Source organism: Hyperolius riggenbachi, chromosome 7 (assembly GCF_040937935.1).
Source record: "Hyperolius riggenbachi isolate aHypRig1 chromosome 7, aHypRig1.pri, whole genome shotgun sequence".
Taxonomy (NCBI): Eukaryota; Metazoa; Chordata; class Amphibia; order Anura; family Hyperoliidae; genus Hyperolius; species Hyperolius riggenbachi.
Genome location: NC_090652.1, coordinates 242,963,533 through 242,982,876, shown reverse-complemented (window position 1 = coordinate 242,982,876; position 19,344 = coordinate 242,963,533). Strand labels below are relative to the sequence as shown.

Below are 19,344 nucleotides of genomic sequence, written 5' to 3'. Positions count from 1 at the left end.
GAGGTTTACTTACCTCTCCAAATACATTTGCACAGTCAATAACTAGGGATGGTCAATGAGATGCAAATATTTCCAAGTTCATGCAGATTTATGTAAATTTTTATGCAAATACATGCAGCTTGAAAATGGACCAATCAGGTCCCACCCTGGTTTAAATTGATTGGTCCATTTTCAAGCTGCATATATTTGCATAAATCTACATGAACTCTAAAATATTTGCATTTCATTAATCATCCATATCAATAAGAAGTTGGCCAGTTTTACCACCTCTGTGTAGTATGAGGGCAAACAGATTTGGAATAGTATGCACAGATTGTATAGATAAACTCAGGGCCCTTTCAAACTTGCAGGGTAAACCTACTGTACATTGCATTGCCCTAATCTGCCGCATGATGCCGCTAAAGCAATGAAAGGCAATGGTGCCAGAAGCTGGATGCAAGGGCAGCAGCACGTTACCACAGGCACTGTGCTTACCGCACGGAGCCTGCTGTAATGCAAGTCTATGGGCAATGAGCGTGATGTGCCCAGCAGTGAGTACGTCACTGAGCAGGGGGGTGGCGCTATGCATATGACCTTGTTGGTGCACTCAGCTGCAGGGTCATATGTTTGTCATTTCTGGCATTGAGATCTGGCAGGCGCATCTCATCCCCACTGCTATGCAAAAAATAGATGTAAAACTGTCCTCAAAATACTACTGGTAAAATTGGTCAGTGATTGGCCAATCATAATTAGATGTGTGTACCAGGCTTAAGTATCTCCCCTTGTGTTTTTTGTTCTGTCAGTAAATTTTGGCTCCAGTATCTCAAGATTTATATATGTGTAAAGGGCTGTGTAGTTAGTTTGTCATTATCCCAGTGTGCCTGAGACGGAGCAGTGCTTTTCAGCACTGCTAGATTTGGGCGCAGCCAGCGCCGCCATAGACTATAATAGGAATCAGTCTATAGCGGTGCACAGTGAGTAACGACGGCGCCGTCAGCAGACGGAGCCGAAGTTGCTTAACCTCCTTGCCGGTTATCCCGAGCTCAGCTCGGGGTAACCCGCCGCGGAGGATTGCTCTGGCCCTGCTGGGCCGATTTGCATAATTTTTTTTTGTTACATGCAGCTAGCACTTTGCTAGCTGCTTGTAACATCCGCTCGCCGCCGTTCCGCCGCTACCCGCCGTGCTGCGCCGCCCAGCCCCCCCCCCTCCGGACCCCTTGCGCAGCCTGGCCAATCAGTGCCAGGCAGCGCTGAGGGGTGGATCGGGACTCCGTCTGACATCATGACGTCAGTCCGATCGTCGCCATGGTGACGGGGGAAGCCCATACAGGAAATCCCGTTCAGAACGGGATTTCCTGTTGGGTATTTGCGCCGGAGGGGATCCGAGAGTTGGGAGGGATAGCGAAGGGAGGGGGGAAGCATGTAGCTAGCGCTAGGCTAGCTACATGCTAAAAAAAAAAAATAGCAAAAAAAAACCCTCCCGCTGCCATGCGCAGCAGATAATTAGAACAGCAGGGAGGTTAAAAAACACAATAATTCAGCCTCAAGCAATCGATGAAAGCCGAATTATATCATTCCCCCACTATCCATGGCGGCCTGGAGGGGGAATAGTAATTTAACACGGCACGGACTTGTGCAGAAGCAGGATCAGCCATATAGTAGCTGTATCCTGCGCCCAAGTCTACCGGCGCCGTTTTCATATGTATGCGCCTGAGAACCCTCCTTTGTAGGGTACTTTAAATGTAGCAAGATTCGATTTTGCATTGGACAGGAATGACATTTGTAATTTATACCTTTTTTAGTACATTTTTGTTTTTCAAAGCTTATCAGCTGTAGACATGTTTAACCACTCTCTCTAGCTATCTGTCCAACTTCCCTATTTGAGTCAGGAGTTGATGAGAAAAGCAGATTATTGGCAGTACAGTTTGAAGGACAGTATCATTATAGCTAAGAACAATAAAATAGCAGGGAGCTACCTGACTGGGCTGCTGCATAGAGCTTGGAAAGTTCCGTTGCTCTTGCAAGACTGTGCTCACCATTTGTCTGATAGTTGCATGAGGTGAATGTGGGATTGGTAGTCTGTAGCGTTTGTAATTTCATTGTCCCTCAGCTGTGCCCACACTTCTACATATGCTATGAATGAGAATGACTGACATTAGTCCACCATAATATGTGGATACAGTTCCTCGTTCTCAGTGATAGAAGGAAAAGGAAGTCCATCTGGAAATTGTGGACAGCTGGTTAATCTGTTCCTGCTTCAATTCTGAATTTAAAGGAAAACTTAAGTCAAAAAAAAAAAATGACATTTACTCACCTGGGGCATCCCTCAGCACCCCGAAGCTGGATGGTGCCCTCGCAGCCCCGCTCCGATCGTCCTGTCCCCGCCGGCCGCTACTTCCGGTTCGGCGACAGCCGCCGACAGGCTGGGAACGCGGCTGTTTTTCCGCGTTCCCAGCCGCTGCTATCACCCTCTATGCTGCTATACGCTATAGCAGCATAGAGGGTGATAGCAGCGGCTGGGAACGCGGAAAAACAGCCGCGTTCCCAGCCTGTCGGCGGCTGTCGCCGAACCGGAAGTAGCCGCCGGCGGGGACAGGACGATCGGAGCGGGGCTGCGAGGGCACCATCCAGCTTCGGGGTGCTGAGGGATGCCCCAGGTGAGTAAATGTCATTTTTTTTTTTTTGACTTAAGTTTTCCTTTAGGTTCTGTGAATAGAATTGATTAATCACTGAAAGAGGAAGTGTCTGTTTTTCAAATCCAACAGGAACTCTTTTTATATCTTATCGTGACAATTTGGCATCCATAAAAACAGAAGGTAATCGCATATAACTGCTTCTCAGTGTTGTGCTTAAAGTTGTGGCGTTTAAAGCAAATCTGAACTGAAAAATAAAAGTCAAAATAAACATACATATGTCATACTTACCTCCTGCGTAGTCTGTTCAACAATCTTTCTCCTCTCATGTCTTGTTTGTCCTCTGTAATTAATGGAATTATCTGTCCTCCATTTAAAAAAATTGCCATGTTCCCATAACAGCTTCCGGGTCCACACTCCGTTAACCCGTAATGTAGATTGGGCCATAAGGAAACATGAACAATACCTTGCACATCAGTTTTCCTTTCAGTTATAACTGACAGCAGCTGATATAGTGAAAAAGGGCCCTAAGGTTTTCAGCTTCCTGAGAGACTAGTATGACTAGATGCAGAAATAAGATTAGATTGTAAGCTCACAAGGGTAGGGCTCCCTGCCCCATTTATTGCAACTACATTTTTTGTATCGTAGTACATTTCTTATAAATTGTCATAATTATGTTGTATTTGCTCTGTCTAATGCACCCATATCTTGTAATTGCATTATACAGCACTACAGAAAATGAAGGATACGTTTAAATCAATAAGAAGTCATCTTGGGCATCTCTTATATTATGATTTTGTATCTCTCTCTGCTCCTTTACTCAGACATCAAACTGTATTTGTCTCTACAGGCATCCTTCATCTTTGGCACCCAACATAATTCATGCTACAAACAACAGCCTGGCCAGATATTCTCTGCCCACTGCTTTGTCCTTGGGTGCCTTCTGCCTCTCCCCTCCCCCAATCCCCATTGCACAATGCCTACTGCTGTGCCAAACCAGACATGAATGAAATATCACTGGCTGCCATGTATTGGCGTTGATTGAAATCCTCCATTTCAAAGTGTAATAGTAGAATGTCTGCATACACTAGCTATAGTGTGTGCTGATTTTTGCTTATACATTAGACACCAGAGAACTGTATAGGGGAGGGAGGTGGGCCAATTAGACACCAGGCATTTGTGTGGGAGAGAGAGGTGGGCCATTAGACACCAGGGAACTGTATAGGAGAGAGACGAAGGTTATTAGACACAAAGCAACTGTATGGGAGAGAGAGTTGGGCCATTAGACACCAGGGAACTGTATAGGAGAGAGACAAGGGTTATTAGACACAAAGCAACTGTATGGGAGAGAGAGTTGGGCCATTAGACACCAGGGATCTGTATGAGGGAGGGATGTGGCCACTAGAAAAGATTGAGGATGACCCGCGACTTGGTCCCAGTTTTTCATTTCGGCTCTGTGAGTATTTGAGTTTGTCACCCCTGCTGTAATGCTGGGGACACGCAATGCAATTTCCTGCCTGATCGACGGGAATCGGGTGATTTACTACATGTCCGATCTGGTTCCGATCAAGAAATGGATCAATTTTGTCAAGTTATCATCGGAAAATCGATCCCTTTACACACGGTAGAACTTAGAAATTGCATTGTGTGTTCCCAGCATTAAGAATCCTTTCCCCTTTTATTGTTTGTCTATGTAGGGCTTATGATCCCTGTGCCGAACGCTGTAAAAACAGCGCAGCTGGGAACCGAATTACATCTTTCCCCCACTATTCATGGCAGCCTGGAGGGGGAATAGTACATTAATTAATTCCGCCGGGACTTGTGCAGGAGCAGGGTAAGCCGTTTATTGGCTCTATCCTGCACCCAAATCTCCAAGCGGCTGGATAATAGGTACGCCCCGTGCCGCTCTTATTAGCATTTCAGCAAGCATGGAGTAAAGAGGAGTGCTAAATCTTCTTCAGGTTGCTAGGGGTCTGCCAAGATGACTGTTCTGTTGGCTGTCTGTTCTGTCTGTTGCTGATATCACACCCGCAGTAGTTTGGAACTCTGCTGCGTTTGCAGTGGCTACATTTCAAGTCTATGGAGCTCCAAGTTGCTGATGCTGACTTTGCAGCAACTCTTTGAACAGCATTAGCAGCAAATTGGTAGTGGTTTAGGAGAGGTGTTGCGCTCTGTACCTGACGAAGCCTTTACTGCATGCAGTGTTGTTTGCAAATGGATAACAAGCTAAGAACTTCCTCTTGTATTTTTTTTTCTTGAATAATCACAAATATTTGCATGCAGAGGTTCCCTTTTTACAAACTTCATTTAAGATGGTTTTATCATTTTCAGATTTAAAGTAAACATGAGCTGAAAATACGCTTATGAGATGATTCATTGTATTTGTAGAAGCAATGTTATACAGAACCCCCCTGTAGTCTCATATTCCACTTTTCAGTTTAAGGGCGGGTTTCCACTTGTGCCTAGCGCCTGTTTGCGAGACGGACAACGGGGCTTGTGCTTTGTGATTACGCATGAGACTCATAGGGATTCGGATGTGTTGTCCGAAAATCTCTGACAGTGCTTAATTTTTTTTTCCCCCATGCACGCATATGCAGAAGCAGCCTATTGATTTCAATGGGCTGCGCTTGCACTTTTGGATTTGTGTGCAAGAATTCGCTGCAAATCTCCCCTAGTGGAAACGAGCTCTAAGGAATTAAAGTCTAAAGTTTGCAAAGTAGCCATATCAGTGTGATGTACATTCTGGTTTATTCAGGTGCCAACAAAAAGGAAATGATAATCATTTAAACTTTCAGCTCTCTCTTGTTATCAGCAATGTTTGCTCTCCCAGATAAAACTAATTTGCTTCTGTTTGCCTTTCAGGACAGCCATAAATGACTTTGACTGCTTCATTTACAAATATAATGCACTATTCTATATAAGTCTATTAACTTTCAATGCAAAAAGAAATAAATAAAGCAGGGAAGTTCTAAATTTATTTTCAAATGCGCAATTTGTATTCAGTTTATGCCACCCCCACCAGGATCAAAGTTGCTCCTGTGGGTGACACAGTAGGGCCCTAATGTTGTACAGATGTGTTTCTAGGCCTAGCGACATGTTCTGTCTTTATGGAAAAGAAGGGAGGAATGACAGGGCTAAGTGCGATGGAGCAGTTTTCAAAGGCGGGGTAAGGAAGGGAACAATGCAGGCTTAGTTCTGTATGTAGGTATCCATGTTTATCTCAACATGTTACAATTCAGTTCAGGTATGCTTTAACCTGCAAAAAAGTGCCATTTCTAAACCTATTTTGATACAAAACTATGTAGATGATTTTATTCTGCTATTATTACACAAGTTGCTTTACAGTGACTTAAAGGGAACCTTAACTGTAAAAAAAGAGTTTTACTTACCTGGGGCATCTACCAGCCCCCTGCAACCATCCTGTGCCCTCACAGTCACTCATGGCTCCTCTGGTCCCCCGCTGTCAGCTAGTTTCGTTTATGCAGACTGGGAGTTGGCCGGCCACCATGCGTACGTTTTTACGCATCCCTGCTGGTGCAGGAAGCTATTGCAGACATCAACAAGTACATTTTTACACGTTACGGGTGGGATGCGTAAAATTTTACGCATTACACCCGTAACGCGTAAAAATGTACTTGTTGATGTCTGCAATAGCTTCCTGCACCAGCAGGGATGCGTAAAAACGTACGCATGGCAGCCGGCCGACTCCCAGTCGGCAAAAAACAAAACTGGCTGACAGTAGGGGACCAGAGGAGCCATGAGTGACTGTGAGGGCACAGGATGGTTGCAGGGGGCTGATAGATGCCCCAGGTAAGTAAAACTCTTTATTTATTTTTTTACAGTTAAAGTTCTCTTTAAAGCAGATTGTCAAATGTTTACTGTAATGGCTTTTAATAACCTGTGACAACCAATCAGATTTCAGTTTATGATGGGCAGATTAGTTAAGGCCCATATCTACCAATTGCGACAAATTATTTTTTGCAATATCGCACAACATCGTTTAACTTAAGTTTAACGAAGTTCAATGATGGACGATTGCACACGTTAATTGTTCGCTTTAAACGACCGCCATGACAGATGCAGTGGTGCATGGTCGGAATGATCGCCATTGACCCCCGCACTAACAACCATGATCGTCCAACAATGCATTTGCACCCCTCGTTTGTACCCACGTTCTCGAATGCGGAAAATGGATTGGGGAATGATTGTTCATCAGATCGCTTGTCGCCACTGATCTCCCCGATCCATCTTCCGTGGTCTTCTGGTGGGTATGTAGCTTTAGTAGACGATCTGCAATGCTTGTGTTACTGCACTGTAACTCAGTCAGAAAAGCCTACCCCAAGTTTCTCCTAGCACTCAGTGCGGGAATGCTGAATTTCAACTTGCTGTTTGCGTAACTGAATAGCCCATTTCAAGAAATCTAAATTGCATTGCTCTGTCTGGCGAAACTTTTAGGGAATATCTATGCAGCTCAGTCTTTCTATCCCTCTCTCTTCTCTCAAACATTGCACAGTACTTGTTATAAGTTCCCAGTGCTGGAAGCCAAGATAATCTGTTCTATGCTAATATTATAATTGGATTTTCTGTGCTGTTTGCAGAGTAAGTTATTTCCATTATTAGATTTATCTGTGTCAAATATAGTATCTGAACTCAGACTGAGCTATTGCTTATTATTATTATTTTGTATTTATATAGAGCTTATGTATTTATAGTCCATAGTCATGTCACTAATTGTCCCTTAGAGGAGCACACAATCTACCACAGTTATAGACTTAATGGGGTTCTGTGTATGTTATTAAAAACAAAATCTGACACTGACCTGGGGCTTCTACTGGCCCCCTGCAGCTGTTCTGTCCCACGCTGTCCTTTACGATCCTCCGTTCCCTGCTGCCGGTCACGGTCCAATTATTTGTCTAATAAGATGAATAAGATGAATACAACTGTGCCTGCGAGGCCACGCGCATCTTAGCTCTTGCTCGTGTCTCCGGGAGCTTACTGCACAGGTGCAGTATGCGAAAATTTCCGCAATAACCTCCCGGAAACGCGAGCGGGAGCCAGGTCACGCGCGGCCGCCCAGGCGCAGTTGTATTCGCCTCTAGTTAGACCAATAATTGGACCGTGACCGGCGGCGGGGAACGGAGGATCGTAGAGGATGTCATGGTACAGGACAGCTGCAGGGGGCCGGTAGAAGCCCTAGGTAAGTGTCAGTTTTTGTTTTTAATAACATCCACAGAATCCCTTTAAAACCAGTAGACACCCTAGACTAAGGCGGCCAATAACGACCGGCTCAGCTGCGTGTATAACGACCCGCAACCTGCGAGTGTTCCGTCCAGCAAATCAACTCACGCTCACAACGGACAATCGTATTGTCTGCGCCTCTTCCCCACCCGCCGCGTGACGTCACACACGTTCCACTCCATTGCCCCGCCACATAGCTACAGTACTCGTTGTTAGCTACACAGCTGACATGCATCTCTACAGCAAAGAAAAAACTTCTGACCTTGGGTAACTAATCGGTGAGTAACCGATCAGCCAGTGCTCGGCATCCAACAGGTACACCAATTCTGTCAATCCAGTAACCATATGACAAAAAAAGACATGGCACTCTGCAGGCTGTATGCTGCAACACAATACTATACAAATGAACACACTACATGTTTTGGGTGGAGCCCTTCCTCATGCATCTGTACAGGCCAGCAGATGATGTCGCCCACGGGGACGACTTAAATCAAGAGGTGTGTCCACACTGTAAGGCTATGTTCACAGTGGTGCATTGTAGTATGATGTAACGGCTGCAGTGTATTGCAGCAAGTCACACTACAATGCGACTGAACCTGGACTCACTTCAAACCACCAGTCGTGTGCTGAAGATTATGCTGGATGCCTAAGAGTGTGTTCTGGTGGTAGCTAAACTAAAAACTGAATGGTGAAGTCTCCGATTAAACAAGTAAAAATTATGGATCTAGGGGCTTGATTCACTAAAGGGGGCTAAGTGTTAGCACGCCAGTGAAAAGCCCCTTAGCACGTATTAAATAGCCTGATAAAGCGTACTTAGCACGCTGGGTGCTACGTTTTGCGCGCACCGTGCAGCACTAAACTTTGTGAGCGATCTGTAACAGCTTTAGACGTGTAAACTACTTTGCACCCTAGTTTGCACGTCCAAAGCTGTTAGGCATGCTAACTATGTTAGCACGCCTTTGTGAATTGAGCCCTAGGTTTATTTTAGATGTCCTTTTAGTAGCACAATGGGAAAACTATGAAAAGTAATACAGTAGAATCCTTTATTAGTAAACTCCAAGGGACCAGGAAAAAGTGGTTTACTGTAAAAGAAGTTTACAATATTGTTATTGATTTATACAGCACAACCATATTCCTTGGAGCTGCACAAAGCTGTACAAACATGGGGTACAAAATAATATAGTCAATGGTATACACCAGTGTACAGAATTGGGACAAAATACAGAATTGGTAATTACAATGCCAAACGTAACATGATAAATACAATGTACAACAAATTGCAAGCCACAAGATGAATAACAAATTCCAAGACACAAAAGGGTGGGAGAGCCCTGCCCTTGCGAGCTTACAATCTAAAGGAATAGAGAGGGACAGGTGGGGATATATACAATGTTCATGCCTAGGGGCAGTGTGTTTTTAGGTTATCTAGTAGAAAGTACAACTTGGCCAGAGGTCGAAGGGGGAATGGCCTAAGTTAGAGCGTATGCTTGTTGGAAAAAGTGAGTTTTGAGGGAGCAATTAACAATTTAAAAAAAATGGTCATACTCCGGCACTTAAAGTATTCTATAGTACTGTATCTTAATTCATTCAATAATTGGGAGTCAGTTAAACACTTAAAGAAAACCTGAACTGAAAATTAAAAGTCAAAATAAGCATACACAAGTCATACTTCCCTCCTGTGTAGTCTACTCCTCAATCTCTTTTTCCTCTCCTGTGTCCTGTTTGTCCACTGTGATCAATGGAATTCTCCGTCCTCCATTTTGAAAATGGCCATTACATTATAACAGCTTTCTGGTCAGCACACAGTTAAACTGTAACATCACCCACTTGAGCCATAGGGAAACATGGACACATCAGTTCTCCGCTCAGCTGTAACAGACAGCAACTGATATATAACTGAGAGCAACTGATATATTTCAGTTCTGACAAAATGTTGTCAGAACTGGAAGGGATCATTGTCAGAAGTAAATGGTGAGCTTCTGAGAGGAAGTGATTGCAAGGTAATTATGTAATGTTCATTTGAAGTTACCTTGAGTGTTTATTTTAAATAATTTTACTCAGTACAGGTTCTCTTTAAGGCTGCTTACACACAGGGACGTTACAGGCGCACGTTAGTGCAGCCTGTAACGCTCCCCCAACGTACAGCAATGTAACACAAGTGGGCTGTTCACACTGCCCACATTGCGTTACATGTAACGCTGCACGTTCTTCCGAAAGTGCAGCCTGCTACGGCGTTACAGCGGCTTAAGCCGCGTTAGACTGTTTTCACATACGCAGTCATGTTGGGGAGGAGCGGAGAGTGGCCAGGCACATGGCTAATTAATATTCACTGCACGTTGTGACGTGCAGTCTTTACTTCCTGGGGCGGCCGCTCTGTGCGGCGATTGGCCGGCGGGCCCTCGTGATGCCGCATGCGTCCAAGAGTACGCATCACGGCATCACGGACGCCAGAGTGAGCTGCACAACGCGGCTCACTCTGACGTCCACATCGAAGAGCACCAGGCCTTGCGTTAGGTGCACGTTATGCGACCTTAACGTAGCACCTAACGCAACGTCTTGGTGTGCAAGTAGCCTCAAGCTTGACATTTATGAAAAGGTTAAGGTTCAAAAGGTCATCATTTTGCTGTGTTCAGCCCTTAAAGGTTTTATTTTGAACTAGTGTTACAGATACAATTACCAGTATTTATCTCCAGAAGTTTATTTTTTAACTCGGGTTTGCACTAAAGCAGTGCTGTCCAACTTCATGTAAATGGAGGGCCAAGCTCCTGAGAGTTTTGGTCTGGAAGGGGCAGAGCAGAGTGGAGAAAAGCATAGTGAGCCTGAAAAAAAAACCACAGAGAAGAAATAAAGGTTTAGGGGGCAGAGCCGAGTGGAGAGAAAGAGGTGGGCCTGACAGAAGCAGTGAGAGTAGGTGGATTGACACAGCAAACAGATGGGCCGCAGCAAGAGTTCTTGCGCAGGCACGTGCAGAGGGGGGTGCTCTGGGAGCCTAGGCACCCCCCCTTTTTAAAATCTTCCAAAAAGACCCCTCTAGCCATGCAAAATAAGCTCCGCCCCCGACTGCGATAAGTCCTGCCTACACTCTGGATGCTCCGCCCCAGCCTTGGACACTTTCAAGTGAAGAGGCCTGGACAGATATCCTAGTGTGGCATACTTGCCTCTCCCTCCACCTAGGACCCATACTGACCTCTACCACCCCCCAGCTCCCACAGTGATCTCTCCCTCCACCTAGCACCCACAGTGACTTCTCCCTCCACCTAGCATCCACAGTGACCGCTCCCTCCACCTAGGACTCATACTGACCTCTTCCTCCCCAGCACCCACAGTGACCTCTCCCTTCACGTAGCACCCACAGTGACCTCTCCCTCCCCCTAGCACCCACAGTGACCTCTCCCTCCACCTAGGACCCATACTGACCTCTCCCTCCCCAGTACCCACAGTGACCTCTCCCTCCACCTAGCACTGTTTGACCGTGCTGCTCTACAACAAACCTGTAAAAATGTTTCCTTTACTGGATCTCATGTCTTCAATGTTCTGCAAACCTGTATAATATTGTTTTACTAATGCACTTCTTCACCTTGCTGTGCAGAGCTGCAGGGTGTATTGTTCCTGTGCCATGGGGGCTGCCATCTTGTTTTCTGGAAATTCTGGAAAATGACATTGTCTGCAACAGACCACCTTTCCTGACTCTATACAGTTGATGTCTGCCTCTAAAGTTAGGTACACATGCTACGTAACACTCGGCCAAAGCAGTCCTGAAAGGGCCCGCCAGCCGAGAATCTAGCATGCATACAAGTTTCCCCCAAATCTTTAGCAACAGCGATCCTTGATTGCACTGTTCCTCTCCTTACCCATCCTGCTGGAAGCCACTTAATCATGCCTCACGCCGTTGTCCCTCTGCCCCAGGCCATAGCAACAGATTGTGTCACACGGCTATAACTCGCTATGGTCTCTACAGCACTGGCCCCCTTATATTAGTGACATGAATAACCTATCAGTAGTGAAGACAGCACTGCTGACTAGGGATGATCAATGATGGGCAAATAATTCAGAGTTCATGTAGGATTATGCACTCTGAAAATGGACCAATCAAGTCCCACCAAGGTTTAAATTGATTGGACCATTTTCAAGATGGATACATTTCCATACAAAATTTACATAATCCAGTACCTGAACTCTCCTGGACCAGGCTGTAGGGACATCCTTCCTCCCTCTCCCTCCCCCCCCCCCCCCCCCCCTTCTTCTTTCCTGCAGGTCTGCTGCTTCTCGGTTCCTCCTTCTCTCTCCCCTCTCTCTTTCCTGCCACTCAGGTCCCTCACAACCATCTACCGCTAGTTGATGGATCAGACTAGCTATATGTTCTTGGGTACCATCAGAATGGGCACAAGATGTGTCCACATTCTGAAATGACCCAGTTGAAGTTTTCGTGTACAGGTTACCAGTATTAATGTTTTTTTATGCTATATTTTGTATTAGAAGATGTTCATGTCTTTACTGTTCAAAGACAAAAACCTTCATTAAATCCTTTTAAACACAAAATGTACATACTCCTGTAAGAACATGACATTATTTGCATCTCATTGATCATGCCTACTGCTGGAGAGGTGAAGCTACAAGATATGCATTGCTACCTATAGTTCAGTACACTGAGATCCTTCACATATCTGCTTTCATTTTATAACCCTCGCTAATTACTTATCCATGGCTGAACTCCAAATGTGTAAAGAAAACATGAATCCAAGATAAACAAGACATCTAATCCTGCACTCTACACAGTGTAGTTCTTGAAAGCTGTTTGACTTGCTGGAAGGAAGCTTTGTCTTTGGAAAGGAGTGAATACATCCTTTTTTTTCCCCCCTGAAAGTCAGTCATCAGCTGTTCAGGAAGTGTAAACTGACAACACAGCAGAAACGCTGGTTATCACATTTATGAATGAGTAGTTTACATTCCCTGATATCTTTATTTGAGGAGAATGAACTTGCTGGCAATCTTCGGCTGACGGTGTAACCAGCATGTAATGTGAATGGCTGTGCTCGGCTATGCCCTGCCCATCTTCACAGGTCCCTTTGCTTTATGCCTTTGTTGAGGGTGATAGTTCATCTTTTTGTACGGAGTCCCTCTGTGCTTCTTTCACCTTTATTTGACCCTCTTTTAATTACAGATCTGTGTAAATATATGTATATTTTCTACTAAAATGTGTGTGTGACTTTCTAACCTTTCTTCTCAGTTTTTAAATAGGTGTATAGAAGGGATGAGAGGGTTTAATGTAATTTTAATGTAATTAAGTCTTATTCAAAATATTCTTTATATGTGCTTTGAGGTGTGACAATGATGTAATGTAGGACTCATACATACGTACGAGGACTGTCGCTAGGCTAGGATCATGCCTCGATCCCTCGCATCACAGAACAGGTCGAAGCTGTAGAGATGCATTGCTTGCCTTCAGGCTAGCGACACATTCTGTTGCTATACTGTGGGGACAAGCATTGACGGAATTGTATATGAGGGGCATCACAGAGCTGGTGGGGGGGTAAGCCAGGAGAACTATGCCCGCAGCCGTTGATCCTCCAATCGGGTGGGCCGCCAAGGCATCGGGGAGGAGGGGGGGGGTGTTTGGGGTGAAGGGAGGGTGTGTTGGGTTGGTTGGGAGCCACTGTTCACACGCTACATACTCTGCAGAAGCTATCGTTATTGGCTGACTCAACTGAGTTTAATCTAAGGTTCCTACAAGGCTTTAGGCTGGTGATCTGTTTCTGCACACTCATATTACCTTTGATATTTTTGGCTATTATTCACCAGCTATTGGTGCTGACCCAATTCCTAGTTTTACATTTGGTACACACATCCAATTGTGATTGGCCAATTCTTCCACTTCCATGTTGTATGAGAGCTTACTTATTCAATCCATTTACAGTAATCAAAGTCTCTTGGCCTTCAGACTACAAAGAAGTAGTACAATTGGCCAATCAAAATATGATGTGTATACACACCTTTAAAGGCAACCTTTCTTATATAAAAAAGTTGGAAGGTATACGCTCCTGACAACATATGTGCAAAAGACACAAAAGTCTGACCTCTTGCCTGTAACAGTTTAGTTACAGTATTTAGTTTTGTTGAAGATAAGTGTGGTAAATGTCTTCTAATGAGGATCTGATCATTGATGCACTATACCTACATTATTGATTGTAGTCTTATTTTTAGTAGCCTGTCACCTCCATCAAGCACAGTAAATAAAAAAAAAATAGTGAAAGAAAATCAATCATGAAAAGGGCAAGTACTCTTTGACATCCCCTTATCTAAATACTTAAAGCAGAACTGAAGTTAGTTTTAAAACAAACTGTTTCACTTACCTGGGGCTTCTGCAAGCCCCCAGCAGCCGTCCTGTCCCATGCTGGTCCTCCGTGATCCTCCGTTCTCCCTCTGTCGCTCTATTTAGTTACTCGATTTGTAAGTGGAGGCCTGCGCAGCCCTGCCAAGCGTATCCTTTTTACACATTTCCGTCTGCAAAGGCTTTATTTTGGACTGGAAAGTGAAGAAGGATAGGCATGGCCAGAGGCGTGGATCGGCTGCAAAACCGAAAGTAGCTGGAGGCGGGAGAACGGAGGATCATTGAGGACTGGCGCGGGACAGGACAGCTGCTAGGGGCTTGCAAAAGCCCCAGGTAAGTGAAACAGTTTGTTTTAAAACTAACTTCATTTTCCCTTTAAGTAGCCTCCTTACTGCCCACAGATGGTTATCAACTCTTTTATCTAACCATGCAGGCTGAGTAGCAAGCAGGAAGAGTTGAGCGACCATGTAGATCCTCTCTTCTGAGGAGCATGACATTTGCTCCATTTTAATCAGAATTTTAAGCAAAATGCTTTAACTGAAAGTAAATCTGTGTCCCCATCAGGGTCCAGCTTGATCCAGTGGGTGTCACCACAGGGAAGCAATGCACCCAGGGGTCTCTTAAAGTTAACCTCCAGACTAAAAATCTACTCAGCACTGAAAAGGCTTTATGTTTCTCTAACAGTTGCACAGCTTCAGAACTTTGTTTTTCATACCAAAGCCTCATTTTTAGCTGATTAGAAGCTAAGCTCTGCCCCATCAAAGAAAACTGCCTGGGCATTTTTCCCCTGATGCTGTGCAAAGCATTATGGGATATCCTATGTTATTGTTCTCATTGCCTAGCAACTGGGAGGGGTGATCAGGACACAAAACAGTTGGAATTGTGTCTCATGCTCCCTGTCACTTTTCAACCAAAAAGATGGCTGCCCTCATGAAATCAAACATTTGCCTGTTCTTTTAAAACAGGGTGGGTAAGAGATTATATTACCTATCTATGTTAATTAACATAACTAATGTAACTTAATGACAGTATGTTTGTTTAGGCTATAGTTCCTCTTTAAGTGGCCACTAATGCTTCAATTTCTAGCGCAAAATTGTTTTGAGCAATCAGAAATTCTTATCGGATTGGTTGTAAATAATCTTCATTGATGGGCACAGTCGATTACGAACAATTATAAAAATAGTCATCCGATTGGATTTTTGTCAAACCAAAATTTGGATTTGTGATAGATAGGAAGCAAAGATTGGTTCGATGATGGTGTAGTGAACGATTTTTCTTCCGATTACAATTATCTGATCGCTTGAATGATTTTTCACTAGAAATTGGATCGTTAGTGGCCACCTTTATGTTTGCACATTAAAATTTGCAGCACCTTTTTTTGCTGTACTTATTCATTAAAGGTTTAATATAGGGTGCATTAAATAGAAGCGTCCATATTATCTATCTATCTACAGTGGTGTGAAAAACTATTTGCCCCCTTCCTGATTTCTTATTCTTTTGCATGTTTGTCACACTTAAATGTTTCTGTTCATCAAAAAACGTTAACCATTAGTTAAAGATAACATAATTGAACACAAAATGCAGTTTTAAATGATGGTTTTTATTATTTAGTGAGGAAAAAAACTCAAAACCTACATGGCCCTGTGTGAAAAAGAAATTGCCCCCTGAACCTAATAACTGGTTGGGCCACCCTTAGCAGCAATAACTGCAATCAAGCGTTTGCGATAACTTGCAACAAGTCTTTTACAGCGCTCTGGAGGAATTTTCGCCCACTCATCTTTGCAGAATTGTTGTAATTCAGCTTTATTTGAGGGTTTTCTACATGAACTGCCTTTTTAAGGTCATGCCACATCATCTCAATAGGATTCAGGTCAGGGCTTTGACTAGGCCACTCCAAAGTCTTCATTTTGTTTTTCTTCAGCCATTCAGAGGTGGATTTGCTGGTGTATTTTGGGTCATTGTCCTGCTGCAGCACCCAATATCGCTTCAGTTTGAGTTGATGAACAGATGGCCGGACATTCTCCTTCAGGATTTTTTGGTAGACAGTAGAATTCATGGTTCCATCTATCACAGCAAGCCTTCCAGGTCCTGAAGCAGCAAAACAACCCTAGACCATCACACTACCACCACCATATTTTACTGTTGGTATGATGTTCTTTTGCTGAAATGCTGTGTTACTTCTACGACAGATTTAACAGGACACGCACCCTCCAAAAAGTTCAACTTTTGTCTCGGCGGTCCACAAGGTATTTTCCCACAAGTCTTGGCAATCATTGAGATGTTTTTTTAGCAAAATTGAGACGAGCCTTAATGTTCTTTTTGCTTAAAAGTGGTTTGCGCCTTGGATATCTGCCATGCAGGCCGTTTTTGCCCAGTCTCTTTCTTATGGTGGAGTTGTGAACACTGACCTTAATTGAGGCAAGTGAGGCCTGCAGTTCTTTAGATGTTGTCCTGGGGTCTTTTGTGGCCTCTCGGATGAGTTTTCTCTGCGCTCTTGGGGTAATTTTGGTCGGCCAGCCACTCCTGGGAAGGTTCATCACTGTTCCATGTTTTTGCCATTTGTGGATAATGGCTCTCACTGTGGTTCGCTGGAGTCCCAAAGCTTTAGAAATGGCTTTATAACCTTTACCAGGCGATAGATCTCAATTACAGTACTTTTGTTCTCATTTGTTCCTGAATTTCTTTGGATCTTGGCATGATGTCTAGCTTTTGAGGTGCTTTTGGTCTACTTCTCTGTGTCAGATAGCTCCTATTTAAGTGATTTCTTGATTGAAACAGGTGTGGCAGTAATCAGGCCTGGGGGTGACTACAGAAATTGAACTTTTTTAACAAGGGGGGCAATCACTTTTTCACACAGGGCCATGTAGGTTTTGAGTTTTTTTTTCCTCACTAAATAATAAAAACCATCATTTAAAACAGCATTTTGTGTTCAATTATGTTATCTTTGACTAATAGTTAACGGTTTTTGATGAGCAGAAACATTTAAGTGTGACAAACATGCAAAAGAATAAGAAATCAGGAAGGGGGCAAATAGTTTTTCACACCACTGTATCTATCTATCTATCTATCTATCGATCTATCATGATTTGAAAAGGTCAGAAGGGTTTATATATGCCTGTTTTTTTTTATACTGCAAGAGTGAAAATGATAATAGCAAATATAAATTAACTAGCCCTAACATGTTATATAGTTTGATTTTGACAGATAAGCCTCCACAGTTTGAGAATCTTATTGACACTGTGCATTGTTTTCAGGTTGGCAGCCCCGCTGGTTTGTTCTAGACAATGGCATTCTGTCATATTACGATTCCCAAGATGATGTCTGCAAGGGCAGCAAAGGCAGTATAAAAATGTCTGTCTGTGAAATTAAGGGTAAGTAATTTTTGTTTATAGTTAATCAAGTAATTAATCTCTTCTTTACTGATTTGTGCAGTGGTGTGCAGGTCTCTCCAATTTTGTTTCCCTTCCCTTCTCTTTACTCCTCCTCCTTTTTCCTCCTCTCTGCCTCCCTCTCCCCTTGAGCACCTCACTGCCCCTTCAGCACCTCCCTGTCCCTCCCCACTAGCACCTAACTCTCTCCTTCCTTTCAGCATCTCCCTCTCTTCTCCTTTCCAGCAACTTACTTCTGGCTCCTTGTCCCTCTCTACCCCTTTCTCCTCCCTATCCCCCTTGCAATTTCTTGTTTCTGTCTCTCTTCTTCATCCCATTCCCCTCCCCTCGAGCACCTCCCACCCCTCAAGCAAATCCCTTCCCTTGCAGTACCTCCCCTGCTCCTCCCCTCTAGCATCTCCCTCTCTCCTCCCATGCAGCACCTCTATCTCTCCTCCCTTTCAGAACCTCCCTTTCTCTTCTTGTCCATCTCCTCCCCTTTCCCCTCCCTATCCCCCTTGCAATTTTTTGTTTCTATAAACTAGAGAGAGAATTCTGAAGACTGTGCTCCAGGTCAACCAGGTTCACAACAGACAAAATCAAGCCAGTCACAAGTCCTTTGCCTCGGAAACTGTACTCTTGTGTATTTTTGTCCTCCTGTGTCTTCTGACCAAGGCATGATATGCAAAAGAGAGAAAACCCACACATAGTGTAACTCTATTTACAAGGCACAGCCCACAAACGTTCCACAAGTGTGACACCCACAGGACAGGACACCTCCAGTGCTGGGTTACTCCCCCTATGTGCCCACACTTACTCTGGCGTCCTCCTTTGGGCCAGAGGTAGTATTGATTGCATATGTGTGGAGAAAAATGATGAACCGGCACTGCTACAAAGCTGCTTTTTTGTCCAAATTCATTAATTGAATTTGGACATTAAAGCTGCTTTGTAGCAGTGCTGGCTCATCATTTTTCTCCACACATATGGAATATTGCACTACTGCGCAAATTCAAGGAGAGAGTTCCCACCAGCTGCTCAGACCCTGCTCGAGGGTTGCATCTACATAGTGCCAGCCTTCTCTTCCTCTACACAAGACAAGTAGTATTGATTGCGCAGGGGTGATACAAGCTCCACTGCTTCCAACACTACTAATGCAGGGATTCTTTGAGTCGCAGATCTGAGAAGCGGTCACCTGCGGACACAGTGTTCCTACTGGTGTTTACCTGCTTTGATTCACCGGCAGTTTTCTTGGAAAATGTGGAGGCTGGTGTTGGCAGCAGTGATGCTTTTATCCTCACTAAATGATCATTTGAATTTCCGGCCCTAAGGAGGACACCAGGGTGAGTGAGGGCAGATGGGGGGAGTGACCCAGCACTGGAGTTGTCCTGTTCTGTTGATGTCACACATGTGGAATGGTGGTGGGCTGTGCCTTGTAAATAGAGTGACACTACCTAATGGCTAAACCTAACTAATGCCAGAACCTAACATCCCTCCCCCTACGCCCTAACCCCCCCCCATACACACACACACACACACAATGGAAAAATCTCAGCATTTTTGGTGCCCGATATATAGCAGGCGCTGAATTGGCGCCCAAAGTTCTGCTCCGTCGCCCAAATACTGATATTTTCTGTTGGCACCTAGGACGGTGCCCAGTTAGTCCACCTGCTGCATGAGCACTTTTTTACTGCTTTGCTTGAGCCCCAGAACTTGAAGTAAAGAGACATTGCAGCTTCTCTTCAGTCAAGCTGAAACAAGCCTACAGTTAACACTGCGTTGGCATGCTGTAAGTAAGATG

At 44.3% G+C, this 19,344-nt stretch overlaps 1 protein-coding gene across 1 annotated transcript in view; it reads left to right on the top strand.

Moving 5' to 3' along the window:
* PLEKHA3 (pleckstrin homology domain containing A3) overlaps positions 1-19,344 on the top strand; it is a 60,284-nt gene that overhangs the window by 11,635 nt on the left and 29,305 nt on the right. Inside the window, exon 2 of the mRNA XM_068245430.1 lies at positions 17,433-17,549. Within this exon, the coding sequence (XP_068101531.1) occupies positions 17,433-17,549 (117 nt within the window). The remainder of the gene's footprint in view (positions 1-17,432; positions 17,550-19,344) is intronic.